The 20,454-nt window shown below is 38.5% G+C and overlaps 1 protein-coding gene across 6 annotated transcripts in view; it reads left to right on the top strand.

Annotated features, from left to right (window-relative positions):
- Positions 1-20,454, top strand: part of PPP1R9A (protein phosphatase 1 regulatory subunit 9A) — a 136,722-nt gene that overhangs the window by 52,914 nt on the left and 63,354 nt on the right. For all 6 annotated transcript variants that reach the window (XM_032676694.1, XM_032676712.1, XM_032676705.1 and 3 more), the window contains exons 3-4: positions 19,448-19,580; positions 20,052-20,172. In XM_032676694.1, coding sequence (XP_032532585.1) covers positions 19,448-19,580; positions 20,052-20,172 — 254 coding nt within the window. The remainder of the gene's footprint in view (positions 1-19,447; positions 19,581-20,051; positions 20,173-20,454) is intronic.

Here is a 20,454-nt window from a genome sequence, read left to right as displayed (position 1 = left end):
TCTTGCCTGTTTTGCCCATTCCTACTAACCTGTTTGTCCATCTCTATACCAGTCAGGGTGTTGGTGAACGCTCCCTAAACATTGCTCTGGCCCCTTCCAGCTAAGCCTGGAGCTCTTTGATAACTGCCATTTTGTCAGCTTTCTCTCAGCAAAGGCTTATTGATTCCAAATACTTATACAATTTTTAACTTAAGTATTTACCAGACAATTTGCTTTTAATTTAATTATAGACTTTGTTTTTGCTGATATATTCTTTTGCTTTGTACTTCTAATGGTGTCTCCTTCCTAGGCACCTCACCTACACCTTGCATTTTCAGACTGCCTACATTTTTAAAGGGGGATTTGGAGGAATAGGCAAAGAAGTATTAACTTTGCACAGTCTTTTTTGTGTTCAGGAGGTCCCATAGACAAAAATGGGATATTACATAATTTGTGTGTATTTGTATATAGTTTAAGCAGTACTTCAGTTTATGTCAGAACATAGTAGGTGAGTATCATCAAACCAAGTATCTCAGTGTGCCTTGCTGGCTTCCAAAATCCCTTTTCTCTTTAGCCTATTTTTCTTCTGTTGTCTTTCTGTTGAAAGAACTTTTTTGGCTTAGTTCACACCAAAATTTCTGTAGCAGGAGTGTCTGGCACTTTTAATTTTGCTTTTATCAAAGCTGAACTTACATCCATTATATACCATATATACGCATAATGACTATGTTCCTTTTTTTTAAGTCTTTCTGATACCATTTTACCTATTTAAGTACTTAAAGTCATGAACTTGCAGGGGAGGGGAGGTTTTTGCCTGAAAATAATTTACGTGGTCAAAGAAAGGAGTCTTTTAAAATATGGATGTTTAAAATGCTAAAAGATGATACACATTGAGTTTACAGAGATGTAATTCCTTTTCTACTAGGCTGTGTTTGACCAGCAGTCACATAATAGGCTTTGATAGTCATGTTCTTGTGAAGGAGTTTTTCTTAAGAAAACTCAACCATCACATCACCTGCTTTCATTTAAATTCACAATAGAACTAGCAAATGGGTACAAGAGGAAAAATCAAGTTGTCTTGGTATGAATGTCCACCAACCTACCTGCCTGGTTAAGTTTCTGTGAAGCATGGGAATTACTGAGCCCATTGTGTTCCTTGTGGGATGATGGATGCTCCTTTCTAAAGGGGAAAGAAACCAGGCATTAAGTTCTCATACATGTGAAGTATAGCAAGAAGGTTAGATTCCGGACCCATTTCTTTGCCACAGCGCTGAAAGGAGGAGAGGTTGAGCCTCAGCTGAAGGACACACTAGTAACATATATTATGTATTATAATTACTATTCTAATAGTTATTAGGCGATAATAATCCAGCACAAATTTTTACCTGTGTTGTTTTTCTGCTGAAGTTTTGTAGAACTGGTGAGCATCTACTTTTTGAGTTTATTGGCTGTATCAGGATTCAAGGGTGAAAATAAATTTACTCTGCTCTCAACTTCCTGTTTTTACTCATTTCTCAAACTTGTCTTTAGATATGACTGTTGAAATGTGAATTTTGGGCACATAAAATAACTTTTAATATTCCAATGTTAACTTTAATACTTTTTTATTAGACTGCATCCTTTCTGACAGCCATTGTACCCCCATATGAAGACGCTTTTACATACATGTCAGTTAAATCCTGAAAATAGTTTGAAGAAAAAATGGTATATTATATATATGGTCAATTCGTGCAATGAGGAGACCATTTTAATAAATTGGTGAAAGTCGTGTGACTCTTACAATATAGAAAGTGCTATCTTAATTTAGAGAAGAAATTGTCCTTTGGGAAAACAAGTCTTTTTAATAAGGTCTTTTAAATGGATGGCTAAAGGAAGTCATAAATATGTTGATATAGAATTTTTATAATATCTAATTGATATTTGGTCAGTTATAAATGCTTCCTTTGAAATACTAATCTACTGGCATGTTATTGGACAGGTTTTCTTGTACATCAACTTTAGAGGATATCTACAAAAATAATTTAAATCAGTTTCATTTGACTTTTCTAGAGAAAAAAAAATCAAAATCAGTTCTGATCTCATCCATGATATGAAAATGTAATGAAATGCAATAAACTTCTGACTTGTTCAGTTTGATTTGTAACAGAGGACCAGATGGGATATGAGGAATTTTTCATATGGATTTCTTTCATCCCACAGGGAAATAAACTAATATATGTAACTTTTAAATTAGAAATTGATGCTGATCATTTCATAACAGATGCATCTGAGTTCGGTATAAAGTAAAGCTTCTTTAGCACTGAAACTGTTCCTCATAGGTCACGCAGCCACAACAATGGTTAAGTAGGATGAACCCTTATGCCTCCCTGCCTTTTGAGATCCAGCTCTCCAGGTAGTCTCATTCACTCACCAGTTCTAAGCACAAACGAGTTTTGTTTCAGACACGGTAAATGTAATGGATTGCTTGTATTGCACTGCGTGCCAACCATTGCTTTTGAAGTGCTTCTATTTTACAATGTAAAGCTGTAGCAATCATAAAATGTGATATTTCTGGTTGGCAAAGTTCCTTGGATAATAGCATTAACCTTTTGACATTTATTTGAATAAGTATATTGGATTTCTTTGCCTTCTGTTTAAAGTTGCCCAGAAGCATAAGGTTGATTTTTTTTTCTTGGACATCAAGGATATGAAATGTTCCCTCCTGCTCTGCCTGCTGTCAGCACCAGGGGCTTGTCTCCTGTCTGCAGGAGGGATGGGCAGCTGGCAGCTGAGACTAGCTTTCTGGGGAGCGTTTCTTTCCTCTCCCTGCTCACAACCTGCCAGCCCTTTCCTTCAGCAAGGGGTGCTGTGGGTCCTCAGGCAAATAGAGGAGTGTCCTTGGGCTTTGTATGTCCTTGACCTGTGCCTTAGTTAAACCAGTGCTGTTCCTTGCACCCTCTGTAACCAGTTCATGGGTAAACCAGCATGTAGCACCTTGACTGGATTTTAAGTAATGGGGAATATAATTTAAAAATACTGTGGAAATAATATTTTATAATTTATAATTAATTAACATATTTATGAAATGTTATTACTTTTCTAAATCCATCTCCTTTTATTTGATCTGTGCAATTTTGACCTACAGTCCAGAGTATGATTTTGCAACTGTATCAAAACGTGTCTGCATCTTTCAGTCATTTTGCTCTTGGATAGTACTCAGCATTTCCATCTGCCAGACTTTGCTAGACTTATATACTATTTTTCTCCAATTTCATTTCTCTTAGAAGTACTTCTAAATCTCACCAAAAAAAAGATCCACTGCTGTTCTTCTTTTGAAGTTGTGATTTTGGCTTTTGGATTGTAGCTTCATGCAGCAAATTGAGCTGCTACATGCCCTCCAGCCAAAACTGACTTCTGCAGCTGCAGTCTTTGCTTTTCTCTGGTACTGAGCCATTATGAAAGGTGTACCCTGTACTATCTTCAGTCTCACTCTTAGCTGGTAACCCAGATGCTTAGGTAGACATACTGGATCTGTCCTCACTGTAATCTGTGGTGAGGTCAGGCAGAGTTTGGATGGCTTACCTGGTGTTTCACAGAAGCACATCACTGAACTGCTGGGATACTTCGTCCCAACTGAATAACCAAACTGCTGTCAAAAAAAAGATGTTAAAAATGCAAAGTCATGCTGTAGGATTCTCAGCATTTAGGATACCGCTGCAATAATTTTTTTATAAACATTATTTAAGACCTTATTGAAGACAGACAAATGGGACTGAGTCCATGGAGTGCCAGTATATCTCAGTGTACTCGTCGATACATGCAAACTACCAGATTTGAGGCTTCTATCTCACCATAATTTGGTGTGTATTTTATTTTACCTCGTAATTAGTAGCGAAGAGAACAGTTTACTATAAAAGTACTGCTTGCTTTTTTTTTTTGGGGCCCTCTGGTGGTCTAGTGGTTAGGATGCGGCGCTTTCACCGCCGCGGCCCGGGTTCGATTCCCGGTCAGAGAAGAAGTCCCCCGGGCAGATGGAGCTCGTTAGCCCTGTAAGGCCATCCATCTAAGAGAAGGTCACTCTAAACAAACCTACGTCCTGAGGACCTCACTGCCACCGTCCAAGCTTGCGCGGCCCCGGCAGATGAACCTCAGGATTAAAGGGTGGGCTCAGCTCAGCGCACACTGTGTCTCACCTAAAAAATCCACTGCGCAGGCTCGAAGGGTAAAGACCCTTCCCAAATCTTCGTTCGCGAAGACTGGCCATACTGCTTGCTTTTACTACCTAGTATCATGTTGTAATTTCATGGCCATTATTTGAGAAGAGCTTTTTCTCCACGTTGTTTCTAGCACTTGAGAACTGTACACAGGAATTGTCCTGGGTGCATTATATGCACCACATTGGTTTCATTTGAGAGGGCTTTGTTACTAAATGTGAGCTCTTGGTTTTGTATTGTGGGATCATTAAGGTTTAATGAAAACCACATGAGTGGCTTCATGGAGGAGGTGTGATATTTTAATCGCTCAGTTACAGGTGGTCTGTTTGGTGGCCTGCACATTAGCAATAGGCTGTGTAGTGGTAGATAAAACATTTATTTTGTTGTAGCTGGCAGTGGCAAGCTCTTATGGTAGTAGAAGGACAGCAGTTTGAGGTAACTTCCATGAGGGAGGGTTAACCTGGATTTAATTATCTTGCATCGAGCACAGAGGGATTTTCATCCAGGTGATTATCATGTAGCAGTAGTCTCTTGCTGACTAATTTCTCGTTCCCTACATAAGTCCCCAGTTAAGTAAGCATTTTTTGAAAAGCAAAGTGACAATCTTTAAATTGTTCTTATTACTCAGTGGAAGGATTTTGTCCTCATCTGTTTTGGCAGAAATCAATACAAGCCATAAGACTTGTTTTGGTAGAGCAAAGAAGAAGCTTGAATATGAACAACAACTCTTGTATCTAAAATGCATTTTGTGTATGTGTGATGGAACCCATTTTGTGCATCTGGTTTTCAAGCACCTGTCCTGGAAAAAAGCTCGAAAAAGTTTGCTGGGTTAGTAAAATGCAAGTTCTTTCCGAAACAGAGATATGATGGATTTTCCATAAATTTGCCTCTTGTTAGCCAGAAGTCATAACATTAGGACAAAACAATTATGGTTTGTATTTTTATTGTGCCTTTTTTATTGAGTTACATTATGACATTTATCAGAAATAAAACTAAGCTTAGGGCATGGAAGATGGAGTATTTTCACTATTTGAAAGCTTGAATTTAAGGTGCATTTTGACAGTTAACCCTTTTAGGCAAGACAGGCTTTTAACCTAAAGGTAGGTAAAGTAATATTAATTTAATACTATTTTTATGAGGCCAGCCTGATCAGATAAAATAATTTTTTAGAACTTGAATTGAAGCAATGTCTTGTACCTTTCAGGGTAAATGGGCCAAAAACATACATGATATATTCAAGTTGCTTTTAATTGGAAGTACTATTAGACAGTTTTCAGTTAACTGTCATAAGGTTACCAGTTCCCTGCATCATTTTCTGTGACAGCCACTTACTGTTGATGTTCTCTGTGGTACCAAAACCACTTAGCCATTTGCGTTAAAATTTCTTTTGGAAAATTAAATAAAATAATAAATACTCTACACTGTCCAGTGTTGCAGTTGCAATTTAGAACTTAAATGCCTTTTTGTTCTCCAGTATTTCGTGCACTGCTCTTCTTTTTTTATGGTAATTCTGTGCTTCTTGAAATGGAATGATGCTCATGCATCACTTTTTAAAATTAGCTTTTAAAATTTAAAAATTAGCTTTTTAAAATTTAAAAGAAGAGGGGAGATTTGCCTTTTCCTTTGAAAAAAAAGTGGAGGCAATCCATTTTATATTTGCTGAATCCTTCTACCAACACTTTGTCATTTGGTCCTGACCCAGGAGAGTGACCTGCATGGTCTATGTGTGGCTCTTATAACCAGCTTTCTCATCTGAGGATGGATGGACTCCTGTGCTCAAGCTGCAAGAATGCATTCATGCAGCTGCCTTGTATCTGTAGCTAATCCTGTTGGTTGTGAGCAACAAACATGTTTGGATAATATTTTACTTTCTGGCATGCACTTTTATTGGTTTTACTCTTGAATAATCTGTGAAAACATTTCTTGCCTTCAAGACTAGAATGGTCGATAGCATCCTTTACTGCAAGCAATTGAAAGATAAAACTTGAGCTGATTACAGACAAAACTGTGTTTGGGGATTTTTAGTTTACCAGTACAATAGAAAAGGCTTTTAAAAATTGTTGTTTCATACTCTTTTTTAATTATTTTATTTGCAAGCAAAAGGTGCTCTTTTGATAAGATTTTTTTTTAGAATCTCAGAGTGTTTAATCAGTAACAATAAGGTTAAAATTTTTAAAAGTTTTTAGGATTAAAGTTTTACTAGCTTGGCTGTTTTGATGTCCAACCACATACTGATGTCCAACCACACAACCTGTATCTAACTAATTCCCTCATCCATGAGAGTCGTTTTATTCACCATTATTTTGGGTTTTTTTAGGGGTAAGAAGCAGCTAGGAGTTACATATACTTTGTACCAACTGTCTGTTGTGCAGTTTCCCAGTGAATGTTAACATTATCATTTATGTTTTCCTCGACCTAGTACTCGCTTTTTGTTAGTAATACTAAAGAAGGACTTGGAAGGACTGCTTTGAATTGCTTTCTATTTTTCCTTATGTTTGATCTACAGAGAGTTGATTAAGAACAATAGTCATGCCCAGGAAAAGAAGCTTTTCAGCGTTGATGGGTATTCTTGAAACTATAACTATAAATACTATTTTAGGACGTGCTTCTAAAAAACTTGGGTGTGTACTTTTTTTTTTCTTAGGGATTCATAAAAATAGCTAAGGTTATGTGTGTAAATGTATTCTAGCAAAATTTTCTAAGATTACTTTGCTGACTTCCTCTAGTTGTTCATTCACAGCTCTTAGTGAAGGCATCATTGCCAGTTTCTTTAGACAATGAACACTAGTTGACTTAAAAATATTCAGATGTCAGGATTTTTTTGAGATATTTGGGTATGTTCTCTTATTCATTACATTAGACTGGGGTAGCCATTGAAATCATGCTAAGATTACTGAAAGGCTTACAGTATTGGCTTTATAGCCTGTCATACACAGATTACACACGTTTTAATCTGTTATCTGGAGTATGTCCAGCTTCTGCTAAATGGTGTCTGTTTTACTTTTAAAAGAAATGTGCAGCTGTTTGTAGCGAAAAAACAGTTACTGTGAGTGACAGTGATACCAGCTGTATGCTGCACACTTCAGCTGCTGGAATAACTGAGCAGCACACTCATAGATGTCCCTACTCCGTTTGCTGCATTGACACAACATACAGAGAGGTTCTTCTATAGCCTTTACAGTTCTCTGTCGTTGGACAGGGTAAAGAGCAGTTTCTCCTTCTCTGCTTGGGCAAATCTGGACAGAAAGCTAAGCCTCATATTTTAGTATCCCTCACAAAGGTGGAATATTTGTCTCGAGCTTCACTTATTTCTATCTTAAGCAGGTCAAGAAGTTGCATCTGAAAGACAGAAAGCTCAGAAGACTCAAGTCAGCTGTAAAGGTCTGGGAGTTTCTTGGCTGTACATCAGCTTCCCCAGCCATCTCCACTGCTGGCATGTGGCACTGGGCTCACGTTTAACCCCATATCTGTCTCTGTACCCAATAATGGATCTCTATAGACATGGTGCCCTGCCAGCTGCTCTGCCTGAAAGTAGCATGCAGGGACTATTAAGGGCATGCACAGGGAGATGCTTGGTCAACCCCAGAGCAGTAAAGCAAGAAGTTCCTGTGGGGAAAAAATAAGTCAAAACTCTTTCAAAATGAAAGAACCTCAAAATGCACTCACACAGGTCCATCCTCCCAATTTCCCAAATCAGCCAGGCTGAAACCATTTTCTTTCTAGAAGCATGCGAGAACACAAAGGGTATATTTTCCCACTCTTCATTGATATCACTCCTGTAGTTTCCCTGTGTTTTCTTCCTGCATATGGAATGACAGGAGCACAACAGGAATCAGGACTCTCTTCTCTCATCAGGTGTTGGTGGAGAAGGTTCATGTTCATTCTTCCACATACGGAAATGGTATCAATGCAGCCAGCAAAGGTCTTCTGCTTTGCTTTTTTGAGGCATAGCAATAACAACCCTGCAATAATTGTTACCTAGCCTTACCTCAATGTCTTTGACACCTCGTGCCATAGACATGGGAAACCTGCTGAAATAAGGGGGGAAGCTGGGGTGCCCACAACCTGGTCCCCGTGGAGTTCCCCAGATGCCTTCTAAGGATGACAGCACTGGGTGCTGAACTTTCATTTGGTTCTCCAGAATTTCAGATCCATCACAGATTGGTATATAGGAAATGTCTATAATAAATTTGAAATTATGTAGTAAATTTGGGCACAAAGAGTAGAATTGTGTAAAATCTTTATGTAAGCAAACCTCGTAGTTTCTATGCTTATCTAATTTTTCTACAGTATGTAGGGTAGAGTGAAAACCAATTGTGATATAGACTCCCACCTCTTCCTCTTGGGGTTGATGAAGTTTTTTGCCATTGTTTTCAGGAGGGTAATACCAGACTTTGTGCCTGATGTCATAACAAATGTTGAAGTTGAAAAATGTCCAAGAACAGTGTTGAATTGAGTCACTTTAAATGTATTTATCTTGAATCCCCACTTTGTGGCATTATTGCTGTAGTCTCATCCCAAGCTGGCATTATTCATTAATACCAGCTTATCCCCTGTGATCCATCTTTCTCTTTGTCTGTTTGTTTGGATATACTTTCTGCACACATTTGTAACCTTCTGTTTCTTAGTCCATTAATACCATCTTTTAAATTTCACTTAGAGCTGGTGTGTTTGAACCAGCTATGCAGTGAGACCTGGGAACCCCTATTCTTGGCTTGTGTAGCCCACATACCATATTAGGAGGCATTAGGAAGACTGAATTCCTCTGGAAATACAGACTGTCTCATTTTTGAAGCACTGGTATGATTAACTGTAATGTAATACACTTGGTATGAATTCTTAATGGATAAACATTCTTTTGCTTACTCTAGGCAGTTTTACATCTTACTGGGATGCAATTCATTGTGCTAAACAGTGCAAATGTGAAACTATCATTAAAAAAAAAATGCAGTCAGCCAAAATGAATTCTGCCTGCAGGTGCAATTAAGGGATTGGTAAGTCTACAGTATGAAGTAACTGAGTAGTGATCTGGCACTGAGAATGTGGCAGTGCACTGCCCATTTGAAAGATGTTTACAAAATACGGCAAACCGTTTTCTGTATTACAGAAGCTTTTCCATTAATCCTCTTAGGCTCTGCCTGTTTGTCCATTTTTATATACAATCAATGGCATTAACAGGCTGTATGGCTGCAAGACTCCTACCAAATAAATGCAACACCCGATTAATTGGTCTCTTTTATATTGCTGCATGGTGAAGTTAATGTGAATGTAGCAATAGGCTACCAAAGGCTTCAGATTCCTTAGAATCATAAGATTTCCATCGCTGTAGAAAAATACCTTCTTGCACTAGAAACGAAATAGATACCCTATGTGGCATGTGCCACCTTAAATTGGGGAATTATGTTTACCCTGTACAGAAGGCCAGTTGATATCTGGTATCTAATGTCATACATAGCTATGCTTCAGCTCAGAGGCCATGTACTTAAATAATGAATAGTCTGTGTGCTGTCATGTGCAAAGGAGGAGTTTATTACATCTCTTGTGTCTTTCTTAATAGAATAGAATAGAATTTCCCACGCTCATCTTAGACTGTAAGCACTATATTTAGTAATCTCATCTCAGTTAAAGAATTCATTAAGAACTTCTAATTTAAAAAAAAATCATTTAAGATTTTTATGTGAACTTATTGTGAAAGGTAGTGATGAGACAGCTTTAGAGATTCAGAAAGGCTCCTGCTTGGTCTGGTGTGGAGGTACATTTGCTTTTTGTGCCTTGGTCTGAGGCAAGGCTGTAAAGTCTTCTGGTTTCTGGCACTGGAGATCCTTCTCCCTGGCTCATGCAGCCTTTGCTGCATCTGCAGAGTATTAGTAAGACTGACAATTAGTACTAAATGCAGTGGCTCCTGGGAAGGAGACAAGGTATGTGAGAAAGCAATAAAATACCTTTGGGAGAGTTCCACCTTTGCACCCTAAAAAAGCACAGTAGGATTTTGTATTGATGATATTTTTAATACTGAGAAAATCAGACACAAAAGCAGACTGTTTCCACCTAACTCTTTTCTTCCACCACTACTTTCTTCTCTGCTTTAAGTAAAGGGATAGAGAGCAATGTGTACTATTTATAGTACACTTTTAAGATTTTTTTTTAACATAAATACATATAAAAGAATTGTATTCATTTTTGTTCAAAGTATGTAATAATTTCACAATAAAGGCTCACAATGAAGCTCAGTTGGATGAATTCTCTGGGTATAATTTACTCAGCAAATGTTCTAAATTAATGCCTGTGATGGCTTTTTTGTGTCCTTCTTTTCCTTTGAATCATTTTCTTAACAGTTCTGACATCTGTAAATAAATAAAAGGAATTGCTTGTGAATTTTTTTTGTGGATTCATTTTTAGGGAATATGTAGGTTACACGATTTATCCCTGCTGAGAAGTATTTTAAATAGAATGCTCTATGCATAGTCAATATTTTGTTTCAATGTTTACCTCTGAGAATGTTTGTGGCATTTTTACTCCATGTTTGGACATTCTGACTTGTAGGCTGAGGGAGAGTGAAGTTGCTGGGAGAAGAAACACTGATGTGTTGATTCATGGTGACATTGCTACTGTATGGCAGCCTGTACTAATTGGTACCAGAAGCAGCATTTACTCTTGGCTGGCTCATGTGTCACACTCTTAAAGGCAGAAGATAAATAGCACCATTGGTTACGATGTAAACTGGCAGCAGCGCAAGGATCTGGAAGAAATACTGCAACAGATTCAGGAATAAATGTCTAGGGACAGAAACAGCAACTTTGCTTCGTGCTGTCCTATCTGTTTAAATTTGTTTGGACACCAGAGGTCCAGACTGGAGCCTGTACTGTAGTATAATTAATTTGTCAAACTCGACTCACTACAATCATTCTCATTTGCATGCTTATTTCCATGTTCAAAGATACTATGGGTTCTTGAGCATGCTAGTTTGTTACCTTGGCAATAGAGGGGCTTGCCAAAATATCTGCTGTCATGTAGGAAATGACTTTTCTTCTTAAATATTCTTGTTCATATTTTTATAATTTTTCTGTGTAGCGTGGCTATCTGAATGCTCTTGTTGCAGCTGCTTCTTCATTCTGCTGGAAGGAGGCACTCTCAAGGTGTAGGCAATGTTTTACTTTTTCCTGAAACAGGAGTGCAGTGAGAGTCAACCAGAGGCATTCAGGCTTAAAAGTCAGTACTTCAATGCTGTAGGCAATAAGGTGTTAATATTGCTGTACCTAGATCTCTAATCTGTCCAGGATCTGTGAAAGAAGTCTGTCAGGAGGGACTTCCTGACAAACCCTGAACTTTATGGGAATGCAGTATGGTGGAGCTTGTCTCTTTTCCCTGCAATTGTCAAGCTACTGTTGTGAAAAACACATAATTTTTTTCTTCCTGATTTTTATTCTCTATGTCTAAATAGCAGATTACTGACCAAAAATAGAAAGTAGAAGGTATAAACAGTTGCAAAGTACGTTTTTGTCAGTAACTTACAGTGCTGCAAAGTAGAGTTTAAAAAAAGGCAAGGTCAGAGCAAAAGAATTAATTACATATGAAGTGTACTTATGAGGTACATAACACTCAAAAGCCTCCTAGGTATTCTTGTATGATCAGTAAGACCTGGAAGAGTCACCTTATTGGTCATTTATTCCTCCCATTACACTGTTCCATCCGACCTGCTGCATTACAAAAACCTACCCACTATCCAAGAAGATTTAGACCCAGGTATGCAAAACTCGTCAAAGAGAATTCAGTGAAAATCATTTAGTCTGTACCAGAGAAAAACAGGACAGTATTGCAATTTCCCATTTGTAATAATGGTTATGACAAAAAAAAAATAAATTGTGAGAAGAAAAAAAATAACTAATGGAATTGTAACCCATTACTATATACCAAAAAAGCCCCAGGAATATTCAGACAAGTCTATTTGTACATATGTCAACTCTAGGTTTCAGTGCACCTTACTGTTTTACTCACTTACTAAAAGAAACACACAGCAACCTTAAGAGCTGTGCAAGTGGCGAATTCCCTTTGAGCTGTGGTTTTACTCTTCAGTACCAGGGCTTACTTTTACTTGCTAATTACTCTGACCTGTCTTCATTAAGAGTAACAGCATGAAGTTTTCACATGGGGCACACATCTCATTTACAGCAACAGTGATTTTGTATTTTTTTGCTCTGTAGACAAGGAGCAATATAAATTGAAACAAAACTAGTACATCAGTACACACTGAGTAAATAATAAATGAATATAAATAATAAATTTCACTGATTCTAGGAAATTACCTAATGAAGATAGGTGTTTTAAAAAGTCACACCTGGAAGTGAGCCAAGTAGCAGGAATAGGGGATCTGATCCATATGTAGTACCACCAAGGCAATTTCAGTTTCATGTTTTAGACCAAAACTGCACTTTATAAAATTTAAGATTCTAGCTTCAGTGAAAGAAGTTTAAAAGAGAATTTTGCCCGTTTCTTTAGCTGCTTATAACATGAAGCAAACGCACCCTCGTGTCACAGGGCTAATAAATGCGTGTGATTAGTCCATGTGTTTTAATGCTTGTGTCCCACCAGGCAATGCAAATGTGGCACAATTTGGAGTTAACATCAGTTGGGTGCTTCTCCCCATAGACAGACCAGGTGCAGGACATGCTGTAGTGGATGGAGGTGTATGGGTGTCAAATGAGATGTGTTGGCACCACTGCAGGACAGTAGCACTGAGGTTTTCGATTAGAACTAGTCTTTATGACTGTTCCAACAGACAAAAGGCTTGATAACGTGCCAGTTGCCTGAAACAAGAATGTCTAGAGATAGTATTTTCCAGTTTGGACATAAAACTGGGAAAAGCTGTTGACTCCCCCAAAGACAGGGAGGCCCTGCAGAGAGACCTCAACAGGAGTGGGCAACCACCAACCATATGAAGTTCAGCAGGGGGAAATGCCAGATTCTGCACCTGGGATGGGGCAACACTGGATCTTTGTACAGACTGGGAACTGAGATGCTGGAAAGCAGTGCCGTGGAAAGGGACCAGTGGGATCCTGGTCAATGTCAAGTTGAATATGAGTCAGCAGTGCCCTGGCAGCCAGGAGGGCCAACTGTGTCCTGGGGGGCATCAGACAAAGCATCACCAGCCGGTCAATGGAGGGGATTGTCCCACTCTGCCCTGCACTGATGCAGCCTCACCTTGAATATTGTGTGCAGTTTTGGTCACCACAATATAAGAAAGATATTAAGCTGTCAGAGAGCATCCATAGGAGGGCAATGAAGATGGTGAAGGGCTTTGAGGGGAAGCCGTATGAGAAGTGGCTGAGGGCACTTGGTCTGTTCAGCCTGGAGGAGACTGAGGGGAGACCTCATTGCAGTCACAACTTCCTCGTGAGGGGAAGAAGAGGGACAGGCACTGATCTCTTCTCTGTGGTGACCAGTGACAGGACCCATGGGAATGGCCTGAGGTTGTGTCAGGGAAGGTTTAGGTTGGATATTAGAAAAAGATTATTCACCCAGAGGGTGATTGGACACTGGAACAGGCTCCCCAGGGAAGTGGTCACAGCACCAAGCCTGACAGAGTTCAAGAAGCATTTAAACAATGCTCTCTGCACATGGTGTGACTCTTGGGGATGGTCCTGTGCAGGGTTAAGGGTTGGACTCAATGATCCTTGTTGGGATCCTTCCAACTCAACATGTTCTGTGATTCTGTGAACAGTTTGTCTGTGTGTGGCAGCCGTTGCTCCTGTCTCTCTGTCATATGTCTGAAGAGGTCTCTCTGGAATGTAGAAGTCTAGAGTCTAGATACTTCCAGAATTTCAGAAACTAGAAACTGCTGTCCCAGAGTTTCAGGACACTTAAAACAGATCTTTCTTCTATAGAGCTTTCTGAGGGAAACCCCAGGCTTGGATTTAATGTTAGATGATCAGTTTCTTTCAATATTACTACTGTCTAATTCCCATCTGTGTCTCACCCCTGCAATTGCTTCTTGGGAAGACTTGTCTCCTTGATGCTTCCTTGCTGAAGCATTAGTGACAGCTAATGCCCACGCAGGCTTCAGGGGAGCATGAAGCCAGGAAAGCTGGAGGAAGCCTCCTCACTGATTCATTTGCTTTGACTGTGACAAAACAACCACATCGCAGAGAAAAGACTCTTTAAAAGAAGCCACCAGTTGCAGACATTGCCAGATCTTCCTCTCCTCACTGAAGCTGTGCTGTAGAGAGACTTCAAAGCAGAACGTAATGGTTAAACTGTGATTTCTTTTCCTCTCATTAGCTTCTTGATCACAGCCAGAGAGGGAATCCTCAGTGCTGTGCCTTCCTCCTGCCCTTGCAGGATGCAGCACAGGAATTCTCACAGCTTCTTGTGCTTCAACTACAACACCATAGGTCAGTGTCATGTCCTTGAACATGACTGATTCTTCCTGAGACACTCTTACAGCTCTTCCTCAGTTATCTCCCCACAAGAGAATTTTTCATCATTAGTGGAGGAAACCCAGTAGTCCAGTTTGGTATATTCAAAACAGATGATTGTAAAATACCTTGCAAATATACCTGTTCCTTCTCACAGAGGAGCTGTTGCATGCTGTTCTGGACTTAGAGACTTCTCTAGACTGAGAAAGTACTGAAGGTCTCATCCACAACTTTGAATATTTTTCTGAATGTCTGATTTCCAAACTACTTACTCAGCCACTAAGTTTCCTCATTTGGATTCTTGCAAAAGATCACAACAAAACTTGTGCCGTTTTTTGCAGCTGCTTTCCTGTGGTGGATGACATCACATCTTTTTTTTGCTTGTTTTTGCTTTCCGAACACAGGCATGAGGAGCAGGCATTATGACAGCATAGCAATAGCAGGTGAAGGCATGGTTTCTTAATTGATATTGCACAGTGATCACCAGTGTACATTAACTGTGGCCCCTGATGTTGAATGTCCTAGTATAATCATGAATTGAATGTCAGAGAGATTATGTGTGAGTAAGACTTGAGTAACTGAAGGTGTGGTAGAACAGCTGCTGTAACAAGATGCCATCCACCAATATGCAGTTCGTACTTGGTTCTTTGTCTTTGTGCTGACCAGTAGTCATTGGAGGGGTAAAAAGCACAGTCGGCAGCAGCTGAACCTGGGATCAGGTCTTGTTCCTTAGCACAACTTGCAAGGACACTATAGTCATAACCAGCACACACTCAGTATGTTTGGGACTTTCTTAAATAGATTTATGGAATCACAGAATGGCCTAGAAGGTACCTTAAGTGTCATCTAGTTACAATCCCTCTGCCATGAGCAGGAACAGTTTTCACTTGACCAGGTTGCTCAGAGCTCCATCCATCCTGGCCTTGAACACTTTCAGAAATGGGGCATCTACAACCTCTCTGGTCAACCTGTTCCACCTCACAGTCACCACCCTCACAGTAAAGATTTTTTTCCTAATATCTAATTTAAACGTACCCTCAGCTGGAAGCCATTCCCCCTTGTCCTGTATTGTAAATAATCTCTCTCCATCTTTCTTGTAGGCTCCCTTCAGGTACTGGAGGCCACAATTAGGTTATCCCTAAGCCTTTTCTTTTCTAGGCTTAACAATCCTAATTCTCTTAGCCTTAGATCAGATAAGACAGTTTTTATGTTGCATAATTTATAGTATGAAACACTAATAATGTGGTTTATGTAGCACCAAACTGGCTAGCCCATGGGGAGAACAGCCCACGTGATTCTTTATAGTTACCTCCATTCTGACTTTCTTTAAAAAAATAAGAAAAGGCTTGTCACTACTTAGTCGTTGCAGGCAGCTAAATTCTGTAAAGATTCTTGGTAGTTAAGAGCTATGGGAAAATGCCCCAAACTTTTGAAACTTTGCCTTTTTTCAAAAATAATCAGTTTCCATCTTTCTGATCTTACTCCTAAAAATGAAGTACTGTAACAAAAATGTAGGTTTTTTTCTGAATTAGTCCGCAATTTATTTTTATAGTTAGTGACATGTCTTTTCTGGTTTGTGTTCTGTCAGCTGCCCTCTGACAGAGAAGCAAGTGGTCATGTATGTATGTGTCTGTATGATTTCCCTGGGGTTGCCACCCAGGGTGCCTGACAATAATACCTGCTTCTTTGATAATACAGTTTATTATTATTTTGGTGCTGTCTCATTTACTGATGGCCCCTTTTCCTTTCACTTTAGAGAACACAGAAGTATGTTCTGTTGGCAGCAGTTCTTCAAGGTTTGTTTTGACATCTTACCAGTGTTGGCTTTTTGTTTCAGCTGTTGCTGGATTACAAGTGCTGTTGTAAATCCTAGTAAATGCACAGGTGAACTCTATGGAAACTTATTTTTTTCTAAATACCTGGGGTGGTAAAATCAGAGATTAAGATAGTATATTGGATTTTCCTGAAAAAGAGCTTTCTTTAAGTAATGGCTCAGAAGATTTATTGTACCGGGTACTTGGTCAGAGTGACAGCAAACCCAAATCTGTGAAATCACAGCGAATGGGAGAATTCCCATGAGTCTGAAATCCCACGCACACTCTGGGAAACACAGTGGCAACAGACGTGGGGAAAGTGAAATAGTTCTACTTGAATCAAGTTAACCATACCTTGAGGAAAAAGTTATAAATGTTTATCTTATTTTTAGCAAAGTAAAACTTGAGTGACAGTTCTCATGACTGTACTGAGCAAGCAGTTTGTTACTATGGTGGATAGATTGTTTCACAAAGAAAGAAAGTTTCCAAGCACAAATTTTCTTCAGTTTAACACCCAGGGATTCATTTAATAGAATCAGGCAACCATTAAATTTGATTGTACAAAATGAGATCAATTACATACAAGAATATCCTCCTTCTTCCCCTAATTCAGGGAAGTCAACAGCATTGTTCAAGGTAGGGGGCAAAAATATGTGACCAATGTACAAAAGACTGGGTTAATGCCAGATAGGAAATATAGACCTTAATGCAGTCAGTGATCCTACAATCTCAGATTGAATGCTTAGGTAAAATACTAGATAAGAACGGCATGATATATTTGGAGACATAATGATAACTGTATTCACCACCAGCAGTATCTTCAGTTCCCTTTTAGTGTGATTATCCAAATATTCCAAAACAGTGAACAGAATCCAAGAAGCCATCTCTTCTGTCTAATCTGATTCAAGAAAAATCATCCCAAACCAGAATTCAGTATACAATTTTATGCTTAGAAAGAAAATTATCTGGAAGCATATCCAGTCATTTTGCAACAAATCTGCTGCCATGATATACTAATGCCAGTCATTGAACACAAGGAAAAGAATGGGATCAGTTAACATAATGAAAAGAAATCCAGAAATAAATATACTACTTTTGTGATATAGTTTTTCCCTATACCTCACTCTCAGTTATTCTTTGTCTTCAGCAAACAGTATCTTCATTTTCCTTCATGTGATTCATCTCTGTTCACATTTGAGGCACAGGTCTCTCTCATCATGTTGATAAATGAGATAATTCAAGCTAAACTAACAGCTGTTGTTTTTAACCTGTATTTGCTTGCATAATTGCTGCATTTCAGACCTAAAGGTTTGCGGTCGAACCTTAGCTCAGTAGTGTTTTAGTTGAGTCTAGCAATACTGATTCATCCTCATTTAGTTGATGTCAACACGAATGAGGTTGGGTTTCAACATGGACATTGTACTTCTCCTTATACTTGTTTCTGCATCAATGTCTTTTCTCCAATTATACAAGTACTAAAGCAGCATCAAAAATTCAGCAGCATTGGACAGCATTCAGTATGTGATTAATCTTACTTAGCTTTGGGGTATATTTATGAAGACTTCCTAGGAATGTAGTTTAAAAAGCCTTTTTCTTGGATCAGAATCACTAAAAATCAGTGTGAGATAGATTTGTAGATTCTTGTAAAATGTTTATCATCTCAGTCTTCTTGGCAGAGGAAATTGATTGTTTGACATTGATGTAAAATGCAGGAGTTAAAATTCCCATTGAGCAACTAATATCTTTTCTGTTTTGTCCGCTACTTTATATAAAGCTGGGAGGGTTTTTTCAGTAGCTTTGTGGTAGCCATAACACAGTTAATATATTTAAAATAGAATTTAATGGTATTTTTTATTGCAACTTTAATACACTTGCTATTTAAATGAAATTAATGTTCACTAACAGCTTTTTGGGCGGGTGAAACCTCAGATGGAAATGAGCCCAGCCCCTGGCATTGCACTGTCCAGTGCTGGAGCTGCTGTGCTTGCTCCAGGGACAGTAGCTTTGGGGCCTCCAAGAGAGGCGCTGAGAGAGTAGGCTTCTGTAGACCTTCTGAATATATGTGTAGCTGTGTAGCACGGTGCAGTGTTTTGTGTTGTAAGAGGAGCAGAGATAAAGGAAAACATGGCTACCAATTGTATCTTCTGTAATGTGTCTGTAAAAGAGGAAGGGGAGATATGGGAAATTGTTTTCCTTTATAATTGAAGTAATGAATGTGATATATCCCTGGGACAGAAGCTCAGTAAAATTATTACTCCTAATAATGCATATTCTTTCCTTACTGCCAAATGTGGACAGTTAAGTGAATTGGGCTGGCAAATTCTGAATTTTAAAATATGCAAATATGCTTTTCCTGACTAAAGTTCCTGAAGGTCTGACTCATCACTGATTGAAGGCCATGTTGAAATTATGATAGAAAGTAGCATAAATAATATAATCAGGTTAATGCTGTCACTGTTAAATTACTGCTTTAGAGCTGAAATAAACCTGTAAACCTGGTTACTTAAAAAATACCCATGGCTGTGTATATTGCTGTCCTAAAAAAGTTAATACGTAGTATAGATCATAATCTCTAATGATATCCATAGGCAATGTAAATGTAGATGAATAATCTTCTGGTCTAGCTTTGTTAGGTGAATGCCAACTGGAACTTCATTAGGAGTAAAGACTAGAACATAGACACTATAAAGATTATAATTTCAATGTATTTGACTCTTTTATGTCTGTGAATGTTTACTAATAGTGCATTCTTAATGAGTTAAGTATTTTAAATATTGACATGCATAGACCAACATAGTCATTAAAGATCACCTTTTCATTTATAATCAAAAACAATAAAAACTTATACTCCTTTTGCAACGATACTTGTGCTTTCTCGACTGAAAAAGCACAAATTTAGAAACTTGAAGTTTGAATGAACAGGAGAAATTTGTCTTTTAAAAGCCTTTTCAAAATCTGCAACATCACAGGACAAAAGCAGTAGCTAATTTCATAAGTTGGAGGTTTTTTTGGAGTAGGTTGCTGAGTGATTTTTGGTCTGTTTCTACAGGTTTTCAATACATACTCTAATGAAGATTATGACAGGAGAAATGATGAAGTTGACCCAGTTGCTGCGTCTGCTGAATATGAACTCGAGAAGCGTGTGGAAAAGCTGGAGCTCTTCCCAGTCGAACTAGAAAAAGGTATGGTGTCTGTGTGCCATTTCCAGTTCCTGTGACACTGACCTACAAGTCTGAGGAAGTCCACACATGTATGCAGAGCTTATCTTGACTTTCTATGAATCTGTTGTAGTCACCTTGGCTTTTTGGATTTCAGGAATTGTTCAGTAAGGAATTAAAGAAGCAGCTAAGAAAGAAGCAGTTTTTACTTTCCTTAAAAGAATGGATTTTGCACAGTGCTTGATATGATATGTTCATTCTTCACTGGGGGAGTAAAAATCTTGACTGTTTCTCTAAGCTCCTCATAAGGGTGAAAGTGATATTTTTTGTGTGTAATTAAAATAGTAGTCGCATAGATTTTTTTAAAAATAAGTAAAATAATATTAATGTTGTTGACATGGAAAGGCAAGAGGGACCAAAGCATAAATATTTACCTACCAAATAGCTGTACATATCAAATGTAAGAATTTTCTGCTTTCTCTTGCTTTTTTACAGATGAGGATGGGCTTGGCATAAGCATTATTGGAATGGGAGTTGGAGCAGATGCAGGTCTTGAAAAACTGGGAATATTTGTCAAAACAGTAACAGAAGGTGGGACAGCAGAAAGAGATGGCAGGTAAACTGGACTCTGTATTTGGACATTTTCTCAGCAACGGTTACTATAAATTATGATTTTCACAGGAAATAGTTGTTTGCTTAATGTATGTCACGATTACCCAAAGCTGTAGAGTTCAGAGACTTCATTGGTAAGGTCTAAATACCTGATGTGGTTATGAGAAGGCACCAAATTGGTACAGTGAGTTTAAACTGTGTAAGGAGAACAGAATTGCCAAAGATGTGTATTTGTGACTACTGAAATCCTAGATGGTTTAGCATGAGTAAAGCTGGTGATTCCAAA

Source organism: Chiroxiphia lanceolata, chromosome 1 (genome assembly GCF_009829145.1).
Source record: "Chiroxiphia lanceolata isolate bChiLan1 chromosome 1, bChiLan1.pri, whole genome shotgun sequence".
NCBI classification, from domain to species: domain Eukaryota; kingdom Metazoa; phylum Chordata; class Aves; order Passeriformes; family Pipridae; genus Chiroxiphia; species Chiroxiphia lanceolata.
Note: the sequence above shows the minus strand (reverse complement) of the source record. Positions and strands in the feature narration are given on the sequence as shown.